At 45.6% G+C, this 22,662-nt stretch overlaps 2 protein-coding genes across 2 annotated transcripts; one reads left to right on the top strand and one right to left on the bottom strand.

Moving 5' to 3' along the window:
* Positions 1–1,831: 1,831 nt before the first annotated feature.
* hspa12b (heat shock protein 12B) lies at positions 1,832–16,928 on the top strand. Its single transcript, XM_084555917.1, has 14 exons — positions 1,832–2,001; positions 4,508–4,571; positions 5,073–5,155; positions 5,991–6,115; positions 6,206–6,392; positions 6,637–6,741; positions 6,913–7,029; positions 8,516–8,693; positions 12,019–12,105; positions 13,567–13,671; positions 13,756–14,014; positions 14,152–14,255; positions 15,350–15,540; positions 15,615–16,928. Exons 2-14 carry the CDS (start codon positions 4,526–4,528, stop codon positions 16,116–16,118), a joined length of 2,091 nt encoding a protein of 696 aa, XP_084412043.1. The 5' UTR covers positions 1,832–2,001; positions 4,508–4,525; the 3' UTR covers positions 16,119–16,928.
* Positions 16,929–17,336: 408 nt separating this feature from the next.
* cct7 (chaperonin containing TCP1, subunit 7 (eta)) lies at positions 17,337–22,633 on the bottom strand. The gene is made up of 12 exons (XM_084543818.1): positions 22,567–22,633; positions 21,657–21,740; positions 21,485–21,554; positions 21,283–21,389; positions 20,997–21,175; positions 20,731–20,902; positions 20,448–20,612; positions 20,160–20,348; positions 19,934–20,031; positions 19,501–19,633; positions 18,258–18,464; positions 17,337–18,167 (listed from the first exon to the last, which is right to left on the bottom strand). The coding sequence occupies exons 1-12, from the start codon at positions 22,570–22,572 to the stop codon at positions 17,946–17,948; spliced, it is 1,632 nt and encodes a 543-aa protein (XP_084399944.1). The 5' UTR covers positions 22,573–22,633; the 3' UTR covers positions 17,337–17,945.
* Positions 22,634–22,662: the final 29 nt, after the last annotated feature.

Raw genomic sequence — 22,662 nt, 5'->3', positions numbered from 1 at the left:
AGCACAATTCCCAGGACTGTCAATGCATGGCTCCTATGCGTCGATAGCGCAGCGCTTGATGCTATCTTGGGAAGTAACGTGTTCCCATTCAGAACTCCGTTAACATTGTTGGCTATTTAAAGGAGAATAGCATCTTGTGTGTGTGTGTGTGTGTGTTTGCATGCATACTTGCATGTTGTATGTTATGGGTGTGTTTCCGTTGCTCGAGGACTTCCAGGGTCCCAGAGATAATGTGGAATTCATGAGAGGAATGCCGCACAAGGGTTCCTTCCTGTCACCTGACTCCATCACTTCCTGTGCTGAGTTTCCTGCGTCTGGTCCTCTAAGGAGAAGGGTGAGGCTGACGGAGTGGGGCGAAGGAGCCGGACCGTCGCCCTCCTCCAGCTGCCTGGCGCGGTTCAGTCAGACTCAGTGCAGATTAGAAAGAAGATGACTGCTGAGTATCAATAACTAAAAATTTGAAAACGCTAATCGTGAGCAAGGGATCGGATGGATTGAGCAAAGAACGACTGGGCTGTGAAATGTAGACGAGACAGATGCATAAGAACAATAAAAGAGGCAATAAAAGGGGAAGAGAGGAGGAGAAAGACAAAGAGGTGATGGCAGGATTGGTATGGGGCCTCTTGGTTTCTGGGCAGCAATGGGAGACATGCCAGGTAATGGCTTCCAGACACACATTCACTCTAATTCGATTTGGAAATCTGACAGGACGGGGAGAATGAGTGTATGTGTGTGTGTGTGTGTGTATACCTGGGGCATTTTCTTTTCACATACACAAGGGGTCTGACTCCCCTTGCCCATTGGGAGCGGGGCAGGTTAGTCTCTCTCTCTCTCTCTCTTTGTGTGTGTGTGTGTGTGTGTGTGTTAGCAAGCACTCGGGGTTAATGTATGCTTTCAATCACAGCTCTGGTTGGGGAGAAATCAGATCCCTGCAGAGTATAAACGGACCCCCAGTCTGAAATGCTCGAGAGGACCGTGCAAGCTGCTTTTGCAGTCTTGTTTCCAATCGTTAAAGCCAGGCTTATTCAATGAGAATACACTGATATCCGATCTGTCGTCCCATCTAGGTCTCTGCAGGACATTTGGAATAAATCACAAGTTGTCCTCCCTTCTGCGAAACACACTTCCAGAGGAGTACATTGGAAAAAAGTTCATCATTTATCTTAGATCGCCCGTACACACCTTGCTCCTTCCTGGTCTTGTTTGAGAAGGTTAAGGGTTCATTAAAGTGATAAAGACAAAGAAATGGAAGGCGAGAACAACATAACAGCAACTGAAGAAGAAAGATGCAAAAAAAAAAAAGAGAAGCAGAGAGGAAGACAGGAAGAGCTAATTAAACAGGGGAGGGATAGATGCAGAGGAGTGGGAGGGAAGTGAGAGGGCAAGATGACTTAACCGGGATACACCGCCTGCTCGACACTCCCCCACCCTCAGTCTCCAGCATATATATATTCGGCAATATCCCAGCGAGGTAAATCCCCCAGCATTCCCCCCCCTATGTGCTGTCACAGCCCTCCCACTCCTGCAACTGGTGTGTGTTTGTGTGTGTGTGTGTGTGTGTCACCACTTTTCTCTGACATTCCTGTGCAGAGGAGAAAGACGGCGATCGCGGCTGCAGAGAGAGACAGATCAAACTCCGAGGTCCGTTTTGGAGAAGCCAGGATATTTTGGAGAGGAGGTAATTTCTCCCGCAGTTCCTTTCCACATCCGTCGATTCTTTTCATAGAGCTCCGTTCCTTATTTGACGTTTTTTTGGAAAGTCTGCCTGCAAGTTAGCTGGGAAGTCCTTGCACTTTTTGTAACAAGGGATTTCTGGAAAAGCATCCTCTTGTATCCAGTAACAGTTTCCTCCCGTTCCTCCTTCTTCTTCTCTCCATCTTCCTCCCTGGAGGCGGATTCCGAGCTCGCCAAAGTCCAGATTTTCGGGGAATACTTTTGCGCTCCAGCCAGGAAAAGGGGTAAAAAGACAAGAGCATAGTGGAGCAAGCAGGACTTAAGGAGGTGAGTAAGCCTTTAAAAGAGATGGTCAGGCTCTTGGGAGTAATCGAGCTTTATTGCTCTTTGCAGAGGAAAAAAATTAAAAGCCTACTTCTTTTTCCTTAGAGGATAAAAAAATATATTTCTGTATGTTTTTATTCATTTGGTTATCAACGGTAAAAAAGACAAAGCTGCATGACAGTGAGCAATAACAAAGCCGGTCTTGAGAGTAATTCTTCCAGATGTTTACAAGATTTCCCCACACACTTCAAACTGATGGAGCGCTGTAGTTAATGATGCATAAACGTGGAGCGTGTTGCACAATATGTCCCTAATGTAACGTCCCAGAGGACTATGTAAAGCGTGGAAAGGCTGGAAGAGATGTTGGGCTGAGAGAGAGCCAACAATAAGAAAATGATTGCAGGGGGGGCGGTGAAGAGAGAAAGAAGGGAGAAGAGATGTGGAGTTTCATCCTCTCTCCGGTATTATCATTTAAATAGCAAGGACAAGGCGATGATGCACACACGCACATCATATTCAAATGTCCCAGGCACATGCTGCAATAAACGCACACAGATGTTTTGCGTGCGTGTACGCGAAAGGAAGGATGTCAAGCTAACTCACGGCCTCTTCGTTCTCACTCTGACACACGGACGGTTACACACGTTTGCACTCGCAAGAAAGAGATTCAAACAAACACATCTTTGTTTCATTGAGCTCGTCTGTTTAGTTTGCTCCTGGCTCAGATCACGGACTGAACCCGGCGCTGCAGCCAATGCTTACACACACACACACACACTCACACACGAGTACAGATTGTGTAAAGAGTCGAACACACTTGAAAAGCATTCTGATCCATGTACGTGTAACAAAAAGCTTCCTGATGCAACCGGTCCGTGACATCTGAGCCGTTGTAGTAGCGCTTAGAGTAGAGTTTCACGTTCAACAGCAGGCTGAAAGTCGCTGTGAAAGATGGCCGGGGTGTGTCTCATTCACTTCCCTTCTCTGGCTGATAAATGTCTGCACTGAGTCCAGAGTGACTCCCTGCGTGCTGCGTAATGCGCTATATTTATTTTCCAACATGTCTTTGCAGCGTACGCGATGATGTACGCGCACAAGTCAAAATGCTAAATCCACATTATCGTGAACGTTACTTTTTTTGATTTGGCAGAAATTAGTCATGCAATAAAATCGGGTGGGATGCGTCTTCTTGCTGGAGACGAGACATTTTCCAATAGTACAGTAATGATGATATATTTATAAGTGTCCCAGTGATTTATTGCAGTGTACATGAGTCAACGAGCAAAGTACCAGGAGCCTGAAGCACCTAAACAGGCCGTAGCTATCATTCATTCTGCTATTTACACTTGTTTTTTTTATTCTGACACATCAAAAGGTCCCATTAAAACACCGTTTAATTGTAATTGTCCCAAATCTATTACACATTACAGGGACAACTATTGTTTATTGTGCAGGAAACGACTGGAGAAAGTGAGGATTTTGGACGCTGGCCAACATGCCTGCCATCTAGATAAATCTTTCTTCATTTATATAAAAGTCCACACCTTACAATGAATTAACCTACGCCTGCAGTGTATTATACCAGCGTGTTTACGTTAACTGTGTGAGAAATGTGGTCCTCATTCTGACAAAGCCAGGAACAATTATTCACTCGGTTCAAAAGAGAGTTTTTCGCATCCGTCTTCCTTTTTTTTTTTTTTGGTTTTCATCAATCTCATTTAAAATACCAGCGAGAAGATGTTTTCAATAAAAGACTAAACCCATACAAATGATCTGCCGCTTTGTGTTGAATTGCTGCCAAACTGCCGACAACTTCAGGAGGAGAGATTGAGTTAGTCGGCCGCACGAACCTCTTTCAGTGAACTGAAGAATATAAATATTTCTCTCAGAAGTTGATTGAACCCAACACCAGTAACTTTTTCTATTTTCAAAACTATTTTTTTGGTTTATTACAGAATAAAGACATTTCTCTCAAACGTCCAAAACAGAGACAAGAGGAGACAACTCCAAATAAATTCTCACAGCGGCTATAGCACAGCTTCTTCTTTTTTACATCTATCACTCCACATATCATTTAGGAACGAAAGAATCAAATCAAATCAAATCAAATTTATTTGTATGGCACTTTTCATGCCTTTTAAAAGCAACACAAAGTGCCTCACAGAGGCTAAAAACAGCAAAAACAGAACAAAAAATCCAACCCTCCCACCCCCATAAAAACACAGAGACACGAGACACAAACATCCCCCCCCCAACACACACACACACACACACACACACACACACACGTCACACACACACGTCCCACACACCCCACCCACACACCCACAAGAGACATGGCCGGGCACCAAGACCTGGCACAAGGAGAATCAAGAATCAAGATATTGGGTGTACTCTTCTTTTGCAAGTGTGCGTTTTAAATGTTAATCATCTTAAATCTGAACAGAGCAGCTTTTAATTTAATTTAACTTTATTATTATTATTATTTTGGGTGTGTGTTCCTCTGCAGACCCTGGCTCCTGTAGAGATGGCTGACGTGGTGCAGCCTGATACCAACAGCCTGCAGATACCGGGTGAGACACACGCACGAAATATACACTTGCTTTCTATGGCAACCCGGTCAAAGTGACTCACTTCTGCTTTTCTGACCTTTCCGTGTCCCTCTCCCACTTGGGAATATTACTCACTTCAGATTCCAGTGACATTCCAGTCATTCCAGTTCGATACAGTTATCCAGTCTCAAATCTGGGGAGCGCTGCTTGCGAAGCGTGTTTACGCCCCAACCCGCTAATCTTCATGGTCAAAAAAATAAATCAAAAAATAAGGCGTACTCTTGTATGTTAGTATCAGAAGCTGAGGACAATCCAATATTGCCTCCTTCCTGATGATAAGAGAGTTTTCCCACGACTGCATAGCTACACAAACAGGCTGATCTTTGGCTGTTCTGTTCATTTTCTAGCTGGACTACATGTGGCACACCTCCAGTATTCAAACCTCTTTTAATGAGATTTTAATAGATCACTGCACATTGTTGTATTTCCCTCCTCTTCTCTTCATCTTTCACTACTTCCCAGGTGAAAATGCATCAACCCCATCTTCGCCTGCGACGGCTAGAAACGACTGCAGCATCACCCCCCTCACGCCCTCGCCCTCGCCTGTAACTACATGCACACACACACACAACCGCTTACCACAGACACTCCTACACACCCTTTCCTCTTTCTGCTTATTTATTTTTTTTCTTCATATAGAGCTCTTAAACAAGGCCTGGAAAGCCACATCCACTTTAAGCTCCCATTAGTGGTTTACAATAATACTTACGCTCACATTTAAAAGGGAAGCGTCGACTTTAAGCAAGAACCCCGTGAAGACTACAATTTGTGGCAAATAAATATATACACGTTTGCCCTATTGTGGGCGAAATTAGAAAAAAAAATAAAAAAGAGGTTAAGGAAATCCATGAATAAGAGCTTCTAATTTCCAAGTCGAGCTGCTAATTTTACTTTTTATGCTGTTTCAGCACAGAAACTACTTATTACAGTTACTACAGTTTAAATCCAACCAAAGCTCACATTAGTTTATTCACTCTTCGGCGTTTAAAGAATAAGGATGTCTTACTTTTATGTCCACAGCCTTGCTAGTTCTTTGAGCTAACTGCTAGCAACAACATGCTAAATTGCAGTTCGATGGTTTTACCACGTTCATTATTGTAATTTTGAATTAGCATGCTAATGTTTAGACTGTATATAAAACCACATTTGAACACTAAGGTGGGGTTAGAGAGGAGGAAGTGGACATTGTCTCCGCCCACATGGTAGTGACTTGTCAATCACAAGGTATCCCGCCTTAAGCATATCTTGTTTTATTGTCTTTTTTTTAAGGAAAGTAACCAGGACAGTTGTCCCTTGCTGGTCATATGACAGCAACCATCATTTGTTTATGTCTAAATATACAAATTTAACCCTCTCTGTCTATCTGTCTCTCTCTCTCAGAGGTCGGATATCAGACCCAGGATGGCCTGCCCGTTTTCAGTCGTGGTGGCGATAGACTTCGGGACCACCTCCAGCGGCTACGCGTTCAGCTTCACCCAGGACTCAGAAGCCATACACATGATGAAGTACGAGTCTGAGTGTCCTCTCTTAAACCCCGGCTCTGTTCTCTTACTCCCTGCCCTTGATGCCATTCACATTTCCTCCAATCCACGCAGACGCTGGGAAGGCGGAGACCCCGGAGTGGCCAACCAGAAGAGCCCGACGTGTCTGCTGCTGACTCCTGATTTGCGGTTCCACAGTTTTGGATTCGCAGCGCGAGACTTCTACCACGACTTAGACCCGGAGGAGGCCCGGCACTGGCTTTACTTTGATAAATTCAAAATGAAGATCCACAGCACAAGTGTAAGAGAGACGTCAGAGGAAAACCTTTATAATTAATGTCCATACACCAAGCCTGGTAGCATTTGTTTGCTCTTGTAACCACATCCCATGGTGATATCACGCCGTGCTCACACACCCAAGGGTCCAATTCTTTATTACTTCAGCAAAGTGAGACGTAAAACTAAAAAAAAAAAGAAAAAGTTTCAGAAAGAAGACTTATTTTTGTGCAGTGGTGTTTCAGTCGTTGTATCTGTGTTTGCTGCAGGACCTCACCATGGAGACAGAGCTGGAGGCGGTCAACGGTCGCAGGGTCCGGGCCATCGAGGTGTTTGCTCACGCTCTACGCTTCTTCAGGGAGCATGCTTTAAAGGTAAGGCCTTGTTCAGTATTGCAATATCGTACCCCAAAGTAAGTCCCCCACCCCTCCATGAGTTAAGTTTTAAGCCATACTTCATGGAGTTACTCAATACAAGGCAGACAACAGACGCTGATATGTTCTATTGTTTTGTTTTTTTGTTGTTTTTTTTGGATTCTGCTTTAGGAGGTGAAAGACCAGTCCTCGTCAGTGCTGGAGGGAGAGGAGATCAGATGGGTGATAACTGTCCCCGCTGTGTGGAGACAACCTGCCAAACAATTCATGAGGGAGGCTGCATATCTGGTAGGAGGACACGCAAGCTGATACCTACATCCAAGCACAGAAAGAAACGGATTTAGTATAAGAATTCATTTCTTGTACACATTTTGAACCTGATTTAGGTACACTACGTCCTTCAAATCCCTTTTTTCCATGCACAGACGTACTATAGAAGTGTTATATTTTATTTAAGATACAGCTGTTTAGTACTGGTGTACCGCAGTTCTGCTATTTTTGACTAGACACCAACTAGACCGGACACTGTCTGATAAAGCAGATGTGTGTGTGTGTGTGTGTGTGTGTGCGCGCGGGTAAGAACAACAGGGAGATGGAAAGAACAGCGGTGTAATAAACACGAGATAAAGACCTCCTGATTGATGTTCCCACGGAGGATCCCTTACTACACACACAGATCACAACGCTGCACTTTTGCCTCTTTTCTTGTCTCTGTACGCCTTCCCCACCGAAACACACGCCCCCCCCCGCCCCTCGTCTCTGTGTACCGTACACGTTACAATGAGATGTAGGAAGTGTGCGTACTCGGACAGGAATGCATGGGTTCCCATTACAATATACATCATCGAGGGTCGGACCATGGGAAGGACAATATGCAACCTTTTATTCTTAAAGTCATCTTTTCCTCTTAACGAATTAATGTGCGTTTTCACTGTGTGTGTGGAGTCTTATCTGCCATCTACCATTCACTCACCTGGACATGCACAGTCTACGAGTCGTCTGGTGCACACACACACACACACACACACACCCTGCCTGAGGCCGTCGGGGCGTGTGTTCTTCCTGCTGGTGATGATGTCATCAGGGCCGAACAATAAGGGAGACCGGCGTACAAACACGGGAAGTCCACACCAGACCCCCGCCCTGCACACACACACACACACACGCACACACACACATACACATCGCATCGCTGCAGACACTCAACTTTACTCCCAATACATCAAGACCAATACTCACACACACCTCTCCTCCTCCTCTTTTAGTTTTGTCTCATTTCCAAGCAGAAATGTGTCCGTCGTGCTCCCATCTCCATCTTTCACTGTTTATGCTCCTCCATATGTTTACGTTGCGCAGCTGTCTTTCACCGTGTGTGTGTGTGTGTGTGTGTGTGTGTGTGTGTGACCTCTACATCTCGCCCTGCCCTCCGTCCACGTCTTATCGCCAAGTACAGCACGTAATGTCATTTTGTTTGGCTGGCATCTTAAGAAAAATGATTCTTTATCATGATGGACTGACATAACACATGAAGTGAAAATATGTGAACAACCCCTTGACCTTGTGCTTTGACGTTCACCATTTTTATTTTCTGTCAGAAGTCCATGATGTTTTATCTTTAGTAGACAGACCACAATATTCCTCATTTCATACATGTGCTTTTTTATCAAATGTAACTCAGTCACAATCAATAAATACATGTCAGAGTGTGTGTATACATGTTTTTAATGTTGTTTTGCTGTGATGTTCCTTTGTCTGTCTCTGTCGCGTCCTCCAGGCCGGTCTGGTGTCTCCCGACTGTCCAGAGCAGCTCCTCATCGCCCTGGAACCCGAGGCCGCGTCCATTTATTGTCGGAAACTCCGCCTCCACCAGGTGATTGACCTGAGCTTGCAGCCAGTCACAAACGGCCTGGATGTCGACGGGACCCGTCCCTTCGATTCGAGCTTCAGGCAAGGTAGAGAAAAAGAAAGAGAGAGAGAGAGAGAGAGTGTGTGCAGACTCTGTCATTAGCATAAAGCATGAAACCACACTGTGTTCCTGGAAATGTTGTTTGTGTTCACTTGAAGGGGGGGAAAGAAAGACGGGTAGAGATCTGACTCTAGATACTGCTCGTGGTTTCGCTCTACATGACTTTGCAGTTGCGTGTCTGTGTGTGTGCGCGGAGACGTCGCGCACACACACAGACACATGACTCCGGACGGGACACATGTTTCATGTAGAGCAGGCTGAGAGGCAAAAGAGAGAGAGAGAGATGGGAACGAGAATTAGAAGAGAAAGTGGAGGAGAGCTGTTTTCAAACAAGGCCGCAGAATTCACTCGGAAGGGGAAACATTTTGCCTCTCGAGCCGCTATTTAGCACAAGAGCTCTTTAATTAAGTTAACGCAGCGCCACAAAAACCTTCCTTGAACTTTCTTTCAGTAGGATTCTGTCCAGTGGCAGCATGTGTGTGTTTATCAATTCATTATGCACTGAATGTGAAACAGAGCATTTTCTGCACAGACGATGTACATTGACGTTCATTTGAGCTGCATGTAAGGAAGTTGATGACTCCAGCTCACTTTTTGAATGTATTTGGCAGCTATGACTCCGGACTCTGTTTACATTCAACATGGTTTGCTGCATCTTTGCTGATTCACAACTGGATTCTTCTGAAGCGCCACAAATATTTTTGCACTTTGTTTGGTCCCACCGAATAAGCTGTAACCCCAAGCTTCATCTTATAATGTTCTTCTAACACAATAAGGCAGGCCAGAGAAGCAAAACAAGGAGCTAAAAGGTACCAGAAATAATAAGGGGAACAATATCTGGGTAATCTTGTCATTTGAAGCTACGTAAATATAAAGATTTTGACCAGTGCAGCTTGAATTAAAAATCCAGAACCAGAGGAAAAACAAAAGTAATAAAAACTTTGAAATCTTAATCAAAAAGGAAGTCCGTTGCGCTCACGAGTCTGCACAAACGCTGCAGCACATGAAACATGTCTGTCTGCAGCAGGAAAATGCCACTAAACTGCACCGACCGAACAAAAGCGGGTTTTCAAGCTGGGAAACAGGAGACCGATGCATAATTCAGTGAGCGAACATGCCCTCCAAAAATCCCCTGCAAAGGCCCACTTATACATATGCAGTCAGTGACACACACACACAGAACATCCACACACACTAAACACAGGATATTGTAATTGGAACAAGGTGCAGCTGAGACTATGATCTCACCCCCTCCTGGCCTGTCATTCTCCCTCTCCCTCACTCACTTTCATTTTTCTTTTTCTTTCCCTGCATCCAGCGTGTTCTCTCTTTCTTGTTCCTTCTTCCCCCGGTCGTCGTTCCTTTTCTTTTGCAAGGACCATCACACACACACACACACACACACACTTGGCATCCCAGTCATGGTTTATTACTATCTTTAGCTTCTCTTCCACCTCATTTCGTCTCCAAAGATAGCACTGGGGAGCCATTAGCGCACACACACAAACTCGCACATACGTTTTCTTTTCTGCTGTTTCATGTAAATGGTTTCCAGACTTACGTTCCATTCGTCAACCCCGCACACACACACACACACACACACACACACACAGCTGAAATCAAGGCCTACATGGCTGCGCCGCTCTTTGTTCAGCTTCATTTACTACGTACACACACACACACTCACACACACACACACCGAGGCGTATACAGAACATTACCTTCTACACCATCCACAAAACGACTTTAAGAGCTCTTTGCTTTCAAGCCTGCGTCGCTGATTGTTGCTCGAACAGTCCGTGATCCATCTTTCTTTTGTCTTTGTTCTCATTCTCCCACAAAACTCGCCATATTCTAACTCTCGGTGGTGTGTGGTACTCGTGAGGTTTGAGTGAAGCAAGTAAAAACCACTCTCCCCAAGACACTTTGTCAACAGGACGACAACTTCCCCACAGCCTTGCCAATTCATTTTTTTATTTTTTTATCCAGAAAAGGGATTCTTTTTTAATCTCCTCCCTTTTCTTTGATTTACGAGTCTCATACTTTGCGTTCACGTGCACGTATGAAGTGCATTTGCCCGGTCAAACGGGCCGTCAGACATGTCGTACGCTCTGCTCGTGTACCGGTGCGTTCTGCTATCGTTGGCCTCCGTCCACGCTCTTAACCTGCCAGTCACGCGGTCTAAACGTCGAGAGCGAATACAAAGGTGAAATCTGAGAGCGTCCTTCATCTCCAGCAAATTGCTGCCGTCGAGCTAAAACATTATGACCGTGTGTTTATCTCAGTTTACCCCGAGTGAAAGATTTATATTCCAGCCTGCGTAAACATCATGAACTCTGAGGTTATGAAGCTTATGAAGTGTTTGAAACTTAAAATCATTCATCTTCACTGGGTTGAAAGCGAGGCCACTTTGCCCTGAGATACATTCGACGTTAAGTGTCTGAACAGGCAGTAGGTGCTTTATTTATTTTATTTTTTATTATTATAGTTGAATGTTTTAACGAGTGCAAGGTGGCGATGACTCTTAAAAGGCCCACAGTTGGATAGAGTTCATACAAAATACAAATAAAGACAGATATTTTAAATTTGCAACCTTGAACGTTTCAGTCCAGGTCGACGTGGCTGCTGACGGCAGGACAGTGAATGTGGTTTTGGCAGGTCACAGAGCTTTTGGCACGGAAAAACAATCTATTGTCATTTTAATAAATAAGTCAGACAAAAGGTGACCTTTGTACATCATTCTGTGAGCAGCTGTGATCTGATTTCAGCATGAGTCTACAAACACCGGGACACGGTGACGAGCCTGTCGCTTGCAGCTCTTCTTATAACTTCATATTGTGATTACTTCTCCTTGTTCCATTACTGCCTGCAGAGTTTTTAAAAGGATCCGCCGTCAGGAAACGTCAAACATGACTGTTGTCTTGTTTTATTGATGCAATAAGTGATAAAGCTCTCTGATAAAACTCAATTCGGTTATGTTTTTGCAAGTTAAATACTATTAATGTGAAGCTTCAGCAGCAGGATTAGTAGCACTGTCTGACCCCATAGTCTGATGACAGTTTAGCATTCTGCATTCATTGCCAGAAAACTATCACTTTAGATCGATATTTAAAAAGATATGTGCATTAAACTGCATTAGACTTTGCAGGCAAAACAAACAAGATGAGAAAAAAAACACATGACTTTTTAGCTGCTTAATGCTCTGCTGTGCTAGTTGCTATCTATCTATGTCTGTGTGCAAGAGAAGTCACATCCAAACATCAAAGGTATGGAGAAATTAATATATCTTGTGTGTGTGTCGTGTTTTGCAGCGAGGGAGCAGCTGAGACGATCCAGACACAGCAGGACCTTCCTGGTGGAGAGTGGAACCGGAGAGCTGTGGTCCGAGCTGCAGACGGGTACGGCCGCATGTGTGCGCGCGCGTGTGTGTGTTTGAGACGGACGGACGGACGGACGGACGGACGGACCCCACATGTGGCCGATATTGATGATTTTGACCTTTGACTCCGGCTCGCCGAGTGTGTGGAGCGAGCGCGGTCGCTTTAATGTGTGTGGGGGGCCCCCCGCGACTACGGAGACTCTCTAACATATCGTGTCCTGTTTCTGCTGCATGTTGGATGTTCACACACATATCTATGATATTTTATAAGTTTGCACGTCCTGTTTGAGCTGATGAATTAAAAACATGCCGGTGCCCACCGAGCTTCGCACTTCCACACTTTAGAATAGGAACATTTTAAAAGCTCTTTCATTGATTAACATTTGCATTTAAACTCATTAATAAGCTCAAAATTAGTTGCAGGTTGCAAATTAATATTTCCATTTTGCTGTATTTAAATTATTAAGTTATAAGTTTTTCTCTTTGCACGTTTTTTCCTTTCACACATTTACCAGGTTTATTCCACAGACACCGTCTTCACTTCACTAAAAAGACTAGAAAGACACTTTTTCCATAGTGGTCCACCACTTTTCATGAACTTTCCATGGTTGCTACGCAGGTTGAAAGAGACAGTGGACCTTTACTTGAGCACTTTCACGCTCAGCGGGAGCTCTGATTGGCTGAGCACGACCCGCAACCACAAGTTAACAACCCCGAGTTCGTAGTATCACCAGGAATGATAAAATCCAACGCGAGTAGAATCAAAGTCACACATTTTGCAGGTTTCACAGACAGCTGTTTCTTTCTGTTGAGCCATGACAACAATCTGAGGAGCCACGCGCCCCTGCTGACCTTTTCAGCACGCTTTCCTGTCCACACACACACACACACACACAGGAAGGACCCAGCCCCTGGGACTCTCCGTCTCTCCACTGTAAATACACCAAAGGAGCAGAAAACCTCTTTAATGTTCCTCTCGTGCATTCTCCTCCTAACACACGTTTGATTTCTATTCTTTTACATTTCCTAAACTCTTCTTCTGCCTCTCGCGCTCTCGTGTCCAGGGTGTGGTCAGCTGAGGGTCGGGGGCTAGCTACACCAAAACCAAAGCCCTTATCGCTTAAGGTATCATAAACACTCGCAGAGGGAGTGCAGCAATCACAAATGCCTGGAGGTTGTTTATGTTTGAGAGGCTGCTGGTTGAATAGTTGCAGGGGAAGCACACACACACACACACACACACACACACACCTAGGAAACATGAAATTTAGACATTCCACCAAACAGAAAAAGAGATTATTATTATCCACAATTTCCTCCTACACATTTTTTTGTACTGAATCTAAGATATTTCCTGGCTGTGGAAACAAACTGAGAGGCTTGATGTGTTTTTTTGTGTATCTAAAATAAATTACAGACTTACAGTGAAATGTTTGCAGGTTGCACAAACTGTGTTAAGAGTTTTTCTCTCTTTGTGTAGGTGACAAGTATGTTGTGGCAGACTGTGGAGGAGGAACTGTTGACCTGACCGTCCATCAGATTGAGCAGCCACAGGGAACACTTAAAGAGCTCTACAAGGCTTCAGGTACCACCGTTTCTTTTTTTTCGTGGTCGATGCACAAATAAACAAAGTTCCTGCGATTTCCAAAAGCTGGGGTGTTTCTTCCAGGCGGCCCGTACGGTGCCGTCGGCGTAGACCTGGCCTTCGAAGCCATGCTGTGCCAGATCTTCGGCGAGGACTTCATCCAGAGTTTCAAATCCAAGCGGCCGGCGGCCTGGGTGGACCTCACCATCGCGTTCGAGGCGAGGAAACGGACGGCGTCGCCGGGCAGGGCCAACGCCCTCAACATCTCCCTGCCCTTCTCTTTCATCGACTACTACAAGAGGCACAGAGGGCAGAGTGTGGAGGCCGCCCTGAGGAGGAGCAAGTGAGAACGGGCTCGGGATATGTGTGTGTGTGTGTGTGTGTGTGTGTGTGATGGGGGGCTGAAAGTCATCGAGGAGTGATTTAGTTTTGCAACAGTCTTGATGCAACCTCTCTTCTCTCTCTCTGTGTGTTTGTCAGTATGAACATAGTGAAGTGGTCGTCCCAGGGGATGCTGCGGCTGACGCAGGAAGCCATGAACGAGCTCTTCCAGCCCACCATCATCAATATTGTCAAACACATCGGTGAGAAACACGAAAAAGGCACCGAGACGACACGAGCTGGACGCGTAAACACACACGCACACGCACATGTATGCGCAGACAGACAAATAAACAGAGACCCAACCTCTAAAGACAAATTATTCATGAGCTCCTTCCTCATACTTCTTTTACCCACTTTGCTTTTTTTATGTACTTTATTAAAACTGTTCAAAAAAACATGGTTCACAAAATTAAATCACACAGCTTTATTCTTTAAAGCAGCATTATGTTCTGCCCCCTAGTGGTCAGTTACAGGCAGGACATCACACATCAACATATTACGGCCTTACATATTCCAATCTTCTTTTAGATCTGATTTGGTCATCACCAGTTGAGAAATAAACCTTGTAAATTATGTTGAGAAGCTAGTCACTAAATTTGGCAGGCAGGTAGTGTTCACTGGGATTTCAGGGCTCCTTCTTTGACGATATCTGCCAGTTAGTTGCTGCTTAAAATCATCAGCGTATCAAGGCAGGAACGTCAAAGAGGCTGAAAATCTGGGACCTGATGATTCAACACTGGACGTGCAGCCATTTGAGCCTTTTGTTAATATGAAAACTCTGATTAGTGCTACTCGAGATGAGCCCCGGGTTTATTATGACTCTCCCGCTTGGCCCCAACGTCTGGGTTTGTTGCCACTGAGATCACACATCCATGTTCGCTACTGCTAAAAGACGCAAACACAGCTCTGAACTGCAGCCCAAACCAAACAAAGCAAACCTCAGAGACAATGCCGTCCTCACATGTCTCAGAGGATGGTGACTTCATTTGTGGGTTTTTCAGCCTTGTCGAGACAGAACCGAGGCTGAAAGATTGGGGGAGTGTCTGTTTCGAATCAGGCACATTCCAGTGGCGCGATCAAAACCAGGGGGGCTGGTTTTTGCGGCGCGTAGCTCTGCTGGCCTTCGCTGGAACAACGAAAGGAGAAACCCGAGAGGCGAAAAAAAGGGTTTTACGTCTTTTCAATAATAGAATACCAAGTTTACGGGGTTGGGAATCGTTAAAACCACACAGAAACACTAATTTTGTTCACACAACGGCCGTGAACTTAAGTGAACTTCATTCATCCCCTACAGAGGAGCTGATGGTGAAGCCCGAGGTGCACGGTGTGCGTTTCCTCTTCCTGGTCGGCGGGTTCGCAGAGTCGCCCATGCTGCAGAAAGCTGTCCAGAGGGCGTTGGGGAGGACGTGCCGCATCATCATACCCCACGATGTTGGCCTGACCATCCTGAAAGGGGCCGTGCTGTTCGGGCTGGATCCAACTGTGGTGAGAACTCAGGAAGTTCAGTCGGTGTGAAGAGCAGTGCTTTGAGAGATTAGCTGATGACGTCTCCCTCGCAGGTCAGAGTACGTCGTTGCCCTTTGACCTACGGCGTCGGCGTCCTGAACCGGTTCGTGGAGGGACGCCACCCCCGGGACAAACTCCTCGTCAAAGACGGGCGCGAGTGGTGCACCGACATCCTGGACCGCTTCGTCTGCGTCGACCAGTCGGTGGCCCTGGGCGAGGTCGTGAGGCGGAGCTACACGCCCGCCCGCGTGGGCCAGCGGAAGATCATCATCAACATCTACTGCAGCGCGACGGACGACGTCACGTACATCTCCGACCCCGGCGTCAGGAAGTGCGGGACGATAACTTTAGACCTACCTGAGCCGCTACCGCCGCCGGGCGCCGTGGGAGGAGCAGGAGCAGGAGGAGGAGCAGGAGCAGGAGGAGGAGGAGGTGGCCCAGAGAGGAGGGAGATCAGAGCGACCATGCAGTTCGGAGACACCGAGATCAAAGTCACGGCCGTTGACGTCATGTCTAACCGCTCCGTCCGGGCTTCCATAGACTTCCTGTCTAACTGAGGAGGAGCAGGAAGCGGAGACGAGAAATTTTGTGAAAACACACAGAACTGACTTCAGAGATGATCACACGAGAAAAAAGCGGTACTTTGGGAGAGGGCGACATGTTTTTTTGGAAGGAGCACTGCATTCTTAGAAGAAGCTCAAATCCAATTCAGACATCTGGGCTTCACATTAACTGATTGGAGCAACAAAAAAAAAAAAAACAACTCCCACATCCCAAACAAATGCCTCCTGCATCTCCTCAACTGAACCAAAGAAGAAATGAATTCGTCTGCCCCCAACCATCCACTGAAGCCAGATCACATCATATAATACTGTTTACTGAGACTCTGTGAAACCTAGTGGAAGCTGGACGCTGACCTGAAACACAAACCTTCTTCCCTCCGGTCGAGGGAGAAGCTCAACACATTCTACTACCTGGACTGAGACTGACTCACGTTGACTGTTAAATACGAAGACCTCATGTAATTAAGCATTTAAACCCTATTTGACCCTCCACATCTCCACATACTGATGCTACAACCTGGTTTCTGTAACATAAGAGTGCGCCACCTAGTGGTGAAAAGACTGAAAAAAAGCTGTGTCTCTTACATGTTTCAGTGTTTGTTTCATCCTCCATTTATGAGGTACAACACGTTTAGGTTGTTGTGATTAAACTGTGTAACGGTTATTTACGTTAAGAAACATTTAAAATGTTTCAGAACACTAAAGCTGTAAACAAAACATATATTTTTACAACATTAGACTGTATTTTAGTCGTTTCTTTGCCTCTTTATGAATTAAAATTCGATAATCTCTTTTTGCACTTTTTTTTCTCTTTGGTCTCCACTAACGTCTGAAGACTATTTCTGTCTCTTAACCTTGTAAACGTCTCCTGCTTGCTACTAACTCTCTCGATGTGTTTTTTTTAGTGAAGCGCAGGTGGAGTTCAGTGGCTTTATTAAACAGCTTCCTGCTGCAGCTGGACACGTGGTCGGCTTAATAAGCTTTAGCTGCCACTCCAATGAGCTGAAGAGGAAACAGGTAATAACTCTCTGAGGTGCATTAAGAGGATTTATTTGATCCATAGCTTTGAAGTGAGTTCCTTTAGAGAGAAAGGCTCGGCCGGAGGCGTCAGTGCGGTGTACTTCAGATCACATCTAAGCCAGCGGTCGTCTCTTTATTATGTTCTGTGATGCTTTGGCTGTCGATGGGTGTCAGGAAGAACAAGTCTGCAGCCTGATTTCAGCGGTGAATTTATTGATAAGAGTGGTCCAATAAATAGTTTCACACAGCGTGACCAACCAGAACTGTTCAACATCTCATCATCAGTGCTTTATTTCGCATGTTACGCGTCAGTTTGTCAAATAACAAAAGACCCAGAGAAGAAGGTAATGAACGGCTCCTATCTGGCCGAGAGGGGGACAGGAGTGTGTCTTTCCAAACGTGAGAGGGGACCGACCACCGTCATTCTGCTTCGTATTTCAGCATCATTTCTCAAATAATAAAATGGCTACGGGTGTAAACGTACGGGGCTTGAAATGTTTAACAGATGTTAACGAGTCTGAGACGAAGCTTGAAAAACAAAGAAAACACAGGAAACGTCCAAACAATCTGACCTTTACATTGCTAGATAGATAGATGGATCCCCTTTGGTTTGTTTCACCACCCCTGCTGTTTGAATGTGTCTGACTGTTCACCTCATTTTATGTAGAATTCAAATCCAAATGCAGGTCAAACAAACCAACAGCTATGATGAAATGTAACGTGAAGCAAAGACTCCATCTGCATTTGGATTTTAACGCCACTTTAAAATGGGGTTTTTCTTTTTTTTTTGTTCTCGCTTTCTTAATGAGCGTGGGGTCTCCCGCGGCCCCTGCCAGCGCCCGGGGGTCCGTCCGCTGAGCTCCGGGGGCTCTTGATGGTCTCGTCGACTGACAGGATGAGGCAGGCCGCTTCCGACGCCGCCGTCAGAGCGTTGATGCGCACGATGGCCGGTTCCCAGACACAAGCAGTGAAGTTGTCCGCGATGTCCTCGTTGTTGATGTCCACGCCGTACCACACGCCACCCTGAGACGAGAGAGGTGAAGCACACGAAGTCAGCGCCACTTCTCGAGGCGCTGTGACAGGATTAAGTAGTGTGTGTGTTTGTGTTTTTACCTGTGCGTGTTTGGCACGCAGTTTGTTCAGGATGTTGGTAGCGTCGAAGCCGGCGTTATCGCACAGCTGCCTGGGGATGATCTCCAGGGCCTTGGCGTACGCTCCGATCAGCAGCTGCTGCTTTCCAGGGATTGTCCTGGAATAATCCCGCAGGTACTTGGACAGCTCCATCTCTATGGCTCCTCCACCCGCTACGATGGAGTCATTCTGGAAACGGGTTGATAACAATTAGCTTAAAGAAAACAGTGTAAACTAAATGATAGAGGCTCTGGGTACGGGCTAGGCTAGGTAGGAACAGACTCTGCAATACAGTACAACTCAAAATGCTTTCTGTACACCCTGCAGTCCGTTAAGTATGCTGCAGACACTCTTCACAACTACACTGACTTAAAGGATAACAAGGTTTAAATGGTAACGTTACAAGCAGAGGCAGGAGAGAACAACAAGAACAGCAAATGTTACCCGATCTCAAACTCTGCTTGCTCAGAGACGATATATTTACACTGTTCCACTAATAATCTGAATAAAAATGCCTCATATAACCACAAAATCAGATTGAGAGGGACGATGTAAACTCAATCTGATTACAGTTGTCCCTTGCTATAACGCGGTTATAGCCAATCGGCTAAGGGCCGCGAAAGGTGAACTGCGTTATAGCAAGGGATGTAGACCAGCGCCTGGGGACCATTGTCAATCAATCTCCTCCGTACGGTGTCTCTTGTACAGTACAGAATGCGTTCAGCTTGACAAATTTACACATACAGTATCTTTGATCGCTGGCAGTGTGACTGAAGTGCGGTATGTTTGCAAGTTATTGAGAAAAGTGTATAAAGTGTGTAGTGAGGGGTTTTGCAACCTTAAAACATTTATAATCATTGTAAAAAATAAAAATAAAGCTGACTACTTCGCGGATTTCACCTATCGCGGGTTATTTTTTAGAACGTAACTCCCGCGATAAACGAGGGACCACTGTAATAGTAAAGTATCAAGAGTCTAATAACCACGTTTACACCTGATCCTGTTACTTCCAGTTGAATTCACATGAGACAAACGTCAGATTTCCGAACAACAAGCTGTTCAAAGACGTTTTTGAAAGTATGAACAGAGCCAGAGCTGATGTGGAAGGAATCTAAAAACAAAACTAGTAGGTTCAGTTCATTTAGCTCTAAGAGTAAGAAAACTCTCCTCATGATATCTAACGTGATGGAAAACCTCCACATCTCGTCACACACATGTAACTGACCTTGATGGCTCTGCGTACGATCATGATGGCGTCGTGCAGTGACCGCTCTGTCTCTTCTGTGAACTGTTCTGCTCCGCCCCTCAGGATGATGGTGCACGTCTTCGCCTTCGGGCAGCCCTTAAAGAAGTTGTACCTACAAGGAGAATCATCATCAGGTATTTATAATAACAAGCCCAACAACTATATAATAGAACCTAGGCTTCAAGATGGTCTATCATCATGATATGACAAAGGCAGGCTAAAACTAATTCAGGATCTCATTGAAATGACGAATTAAACCCTCCAACAAAGGATAGCAACCATCACTGAAATAAACAATATGGGGAAACTGACCGTTACGACTAAAACAGTGAAAGAAATTCTTGTGCAAATGTATTGAACCACTTCCAAAAGGTCACCAAATAAAGGTTTAAATGGAAACCGTCTTTCTTACCTCTCTCCTCCGACCTGGACCTCCTCAAACACTTCACACTGTCCCAGGACGTCATCCGTCATCGCTCCGACTGAGGTCTGGATGGAGCCTCCACAGGCCTGGTGGTCACATTACACAAAATCAGTCAGCAAGTTTCCGAGCTCAAAACCATTTCAGTCTGACTTCTTCCTTTCTTGTTGATTTTTCCGTTGCTAATTTAATTCAAGCCGCTGCTTTTCCATCTCACCATCATGGTCCTCTTCAAGTCCTCCTCCTGCACCCTGCCGGCACAAAACAGGTCTCTGTCTGCGAAGTACTGAGTGGCCACGTCACCGATGGGCAACTTGGACAAAACCACCTTGGCTCCCGACTTGTAGATCTTCTCCAGTTTGTCGTACAGGATGTTCCACTCGGCATCAACGATGGCCTGGTATTCCTGCAGAAAAGGTCGGGAGAGAAGAGAACCAACGTTTTTACGAAGAGTAAAGAAAGACAGAGGAAATAAAAAGTCCGTTTTGTCGCGGTTACTTCGTACCTCCACAGATTTGACGCGGACCTCAGCGTTGTCCTTCTCCGCCTTCAGCTCCAGCTCCACGTTGAGCAGAGCGATCTTGGGATTCTCGTAGCTTTTAGGCTGCATTTCAAATCCAGCGTAGGAGAAGGTCTTCTTGAAAGCCACCCCAGAGATCAAATGTGAATCCTGTAAAGATGGAAAACAGAAGATTTGAAAATGACGGATTTGGAAATAATATTAATAAAAAAAAAAGGCAATAAAAAAGTTTAATAATACATCTGACTGCTGAACTTCTGACACCAACCTCAAGGGCTCCTCCTTGGACCTTCTTGATGCCGATCATCTTCAGAGAAAGCAAGTCGTCCAAAGACATGACGGCGTCCACCACCATTTTGGAGAAGAAATCCTTCTGTCCAGCGATCAGCTTGGAGTTCAGAGCTGTGGCTGCACACTTCTCCAACAGCTCCCTCTGTTCTCTGAGAGGACAAAGAAGTAAAGGTTCATATATAAATGTATTCGCATGTAGGATAGATCTAATCTTAAACGGTTTCCGCGAACGTGAGCGCTTACTGCTTGTCGTTCTTTTTCACAGGGACGGAGATCTCCTTGATCTTGTTGACAGCGAGGTTGGTGGCGGTGCGGAACGCTCTGATGATGGTCTGAGGGTGGAGACCCTCCTCCACGTACGGCTTCAGCTGCTTCAGGAACTCAGCAGCCAGGAGGGTGACGGAGGTGGTTCCGTCTCCGACCTGACAGAGAGGGCAGAGAGGAAAGGGAGACGGTGTCAGCTAGAAATCGCCGACAGATTTTTTTTTTAGACGTCAACTGAGGCAGCAAACACACACACGCATCTCACCTCAGCATCCTGGGAGCGAGCGATGTCAACCAGAGTCATGGCTGCAGGGTGAACCACATCCAGCAGTTTCAGGATGGTGGCTCCATCGTTGGAGATTGTGGCCTTGCCTAGAACGCAAAGATTCACACATTTCAGTGAATGCAATGCAAAATAAAACCACAACCAGCTGCTTCTTTTCCCATCTCCATCCGTCTCTCCTCACCTCTGCCATCCACCATCAGCTTGTCCATTCCCCTGGGGCCCAGGGTGGTCCTGACAGCCTCAGCGATCACCTGCACACGAAATCACAATCAGCGGAAAGGGAGGTTTAGATGAAGACACACCACATAAAAAAAACAATACGTAACTACAGAGAGAAGAGACAGTCCGCTCACCTGGCAGGCATTGATGTTGCTGATGAGCTGGGGAACGCCCTGAGAGGTGTCTGTACCCTCCTTGAGCAGGATAACCGGTGTGGGCTGGAGGAGAGAGGGGAGGAGAATCAACAGGCTGGACCCAAACCAGTTACAAAGTATGGTCTATATGTATACCAAAGTATTAAATAAAAGAACAAACTAAAGCTATAATTATTAGTTTACTTGTAATGTAGTCTCTCAGCTCTTAGCCTATAACCAAACATGGACCCAAACAGAGGCTAACGCAGCAGGAGGAGGAAGTGATGCTAAATGACTCCATCATCAGACATGCAGCTGTGGGACACTGTCAAAAGCCGGATGTCTGTTTATAAAACTAACATTTTCCTCTGCGCTAACTTGCAAATATACGTAAATGACAGTGCTGTTAAATGTATTATTGTGGTGCCAATCAGGTGTGATAGTTTGTGACTAGCACAGAGCAGTCAACGGTTCCCCATGCAGCCAGACATACAAAGGAGCTAAAGATACTGGAGCTAATAGGACCACTAACTAACTGACCAAACAATGGAAGTGGTTAACAAGTAGCATGACTCATAAATGCTTAACGTTTATTCTCTGTAACATGTTTAATATGTAGCCAAGAGAGTGTAGTTTGTATGATTTCAACCGTTGTCGTTTACATGCTAGCTAGCATCGCCGTTAGCACCGTATACGCCCATTGATTCTGGGTGGTCATCCGATGCTAACACAGTTTAGCTAACAATAAAATCTGATTAATCATCGCTATCGCGAAATAACTGCTTCCCGAGATGGCCACCAGCCTGTCGCTTAATTTAAAAGTACTACGGGTACAAATGCTCAAATATAAAAGAGAGGATGGAGATGGATTACAGATTTGCGTTTCGGGCATGGATGCTAACTGACTCACCATCATCTTTGCAGTTCCTTCGAGAAGCTTTCTACCGGCATCCAATCCCAGAATGCTTTTCGAGAGCTAGACATGACAGGGGTACGTTCAAGAACA

This window comes from Chelon labrosus (assembly GCF_963514085.1).
Source record: "Chelon labrosus genome assembly, chromosome: 1".
Classification (NCBI taxonomy): Eukaryota; Metazoa; Chordata; class Actinopteri; order Mugiliformes; family Mugilidae; genus Chelon; species Chelon labrosus.
Note: the sequence above shows the minus strand (reverse complement) of the source record. Positions and strands in the feature narration are given on the sequence as shown.

What these genes read in the sequence shown, in the direction of transcription:
- cct7 (XM_084543818.1), bottom strand. An exon ending in GTGAAAAAGAACGACAAGCA is followed by an intron (nt 20,903 to 20,996) that starts GTAAGCGCTCAC and finishes TTGTCCTCTCAG; the next exon opens with AGAACAGAGGGAGCTGTTGG. An exon ending in TCGTACGCAGAGCCATCAAG is followed by an intron (nt 18,465 to 19,500) that starts GTCAGTTACATG and finishes ACCCGTTTCCAG; the next exon opens with AATGACTCCATCGTAGCGGG.
- hspa12b (XM_084555917.1), top strand. Translation starts at nt 4,526, where the DNA reads ATGGCTGACGTGGTGCAGCCTGATACCAACAGCCTGCAGATACCGG. An exon ending in CAATATTGTCAAACACATCG is followed by an intron (nt 14,256 to 15,349) that starts GTGAGAAACACG and finishes CATCCCCTACAG; the next exon opens with AGGAGCTGATGGTGAAGCCC. An exon ending in TCGGGCTGGATCCAACTGTG is followed by an intron (nt 15,541 to 15,614) that starts GTGAGAACTCAG and finishes TCTCCCTCGCAG; the next exon opens with GTCAGAGTACGTCGTTGCCC.